This window comes from Cariama cristata, unplaced genomic scaffold (genome assembly GCF_000690535.1).
Source record: "Cariama cristata isolate BGI_N322 unplaced genomic scaffold, ASM69053v1 scaffold29950, whole genome shotgun sequence".
Lineage (NCBI taxonomy): Eukaryota > Metazoa > Chordata > Aves > Cariamiformes > Cariamidae > Cariama > Cariama cristata.
This window is the reverse complement of record NW_009596806.1, coordinates 1-457: the sequence shown is the minus strand read 5'-3', so window position 1 is coordinate 457 and position 457 is coordinate 1. Positions and strand designations below refer to the sequence as shown.

The following is a 457-nucleotide window of genomic DNA, read 5'->3' as shown; positions in this document are numbered from 1 at the left end:
CCGCTGTCCCCACAGTGCCCCAAGCTGGCCATGGGCCGGCACCTGGAGGAGAGCACCAAGGTGCACCTGGGCATGGTGTGCGCCCTGGTGAGCCGGCAACGCCAGGAGATCCTGGAGCTGCGACGGGACGTGGAGGAGCTGTCGTTGAGCAGCGACGGGACTCTCATCTGGAAGATCGCCGACTACACCCGCAAGCTGCAGGAAGCCAAAGCCCGCAGCAACTACGAGTTCTTCAGCCCCCCTTTCTACACCCACAAGTACGGCTACAAGCTCCAGGTCTCGGCGTTCCTCAACGGCAACGGGAGCGGGGAGAGCAGCCACCTCTCCGTCTACATCCGCGTGCTGCCAGGCGAGTACGACAACCTGCTGGAGTGGCCCTTCTCCTACCGCGTCACCTTCTCCTTGCTGGACCAGAGTGACCCTTCGCTCTCCAAGCCCCAGCACATCACCGAGACCT

At 63.7% G+C, this 457-nt stretch overlaps 1 protein-coding gene across 1 annotated transcript in view; it reads left to right on the top strand.

Moving 5' to 3' along the window:
* Positions 1-453, top strand: part of TRAF4 (TNF receptor-associated factor 4) — a gene marked incomplete at both ends in the record, with an annotated part of 1,290 nt that extends 837 nt beyond the window's left edge. Inside the window, one exon of the mRNA XM_009707607.1 lies at positions 16-453. Coding sequence (XP_009705909.1) covers positions 16-453 — 438 coding nt within the window. The remainder of the gene's footprint in view (positions 1-15) is intronic.
* Between the last annotated feature and the right edge of the window lie 4 nt (positions 454-457).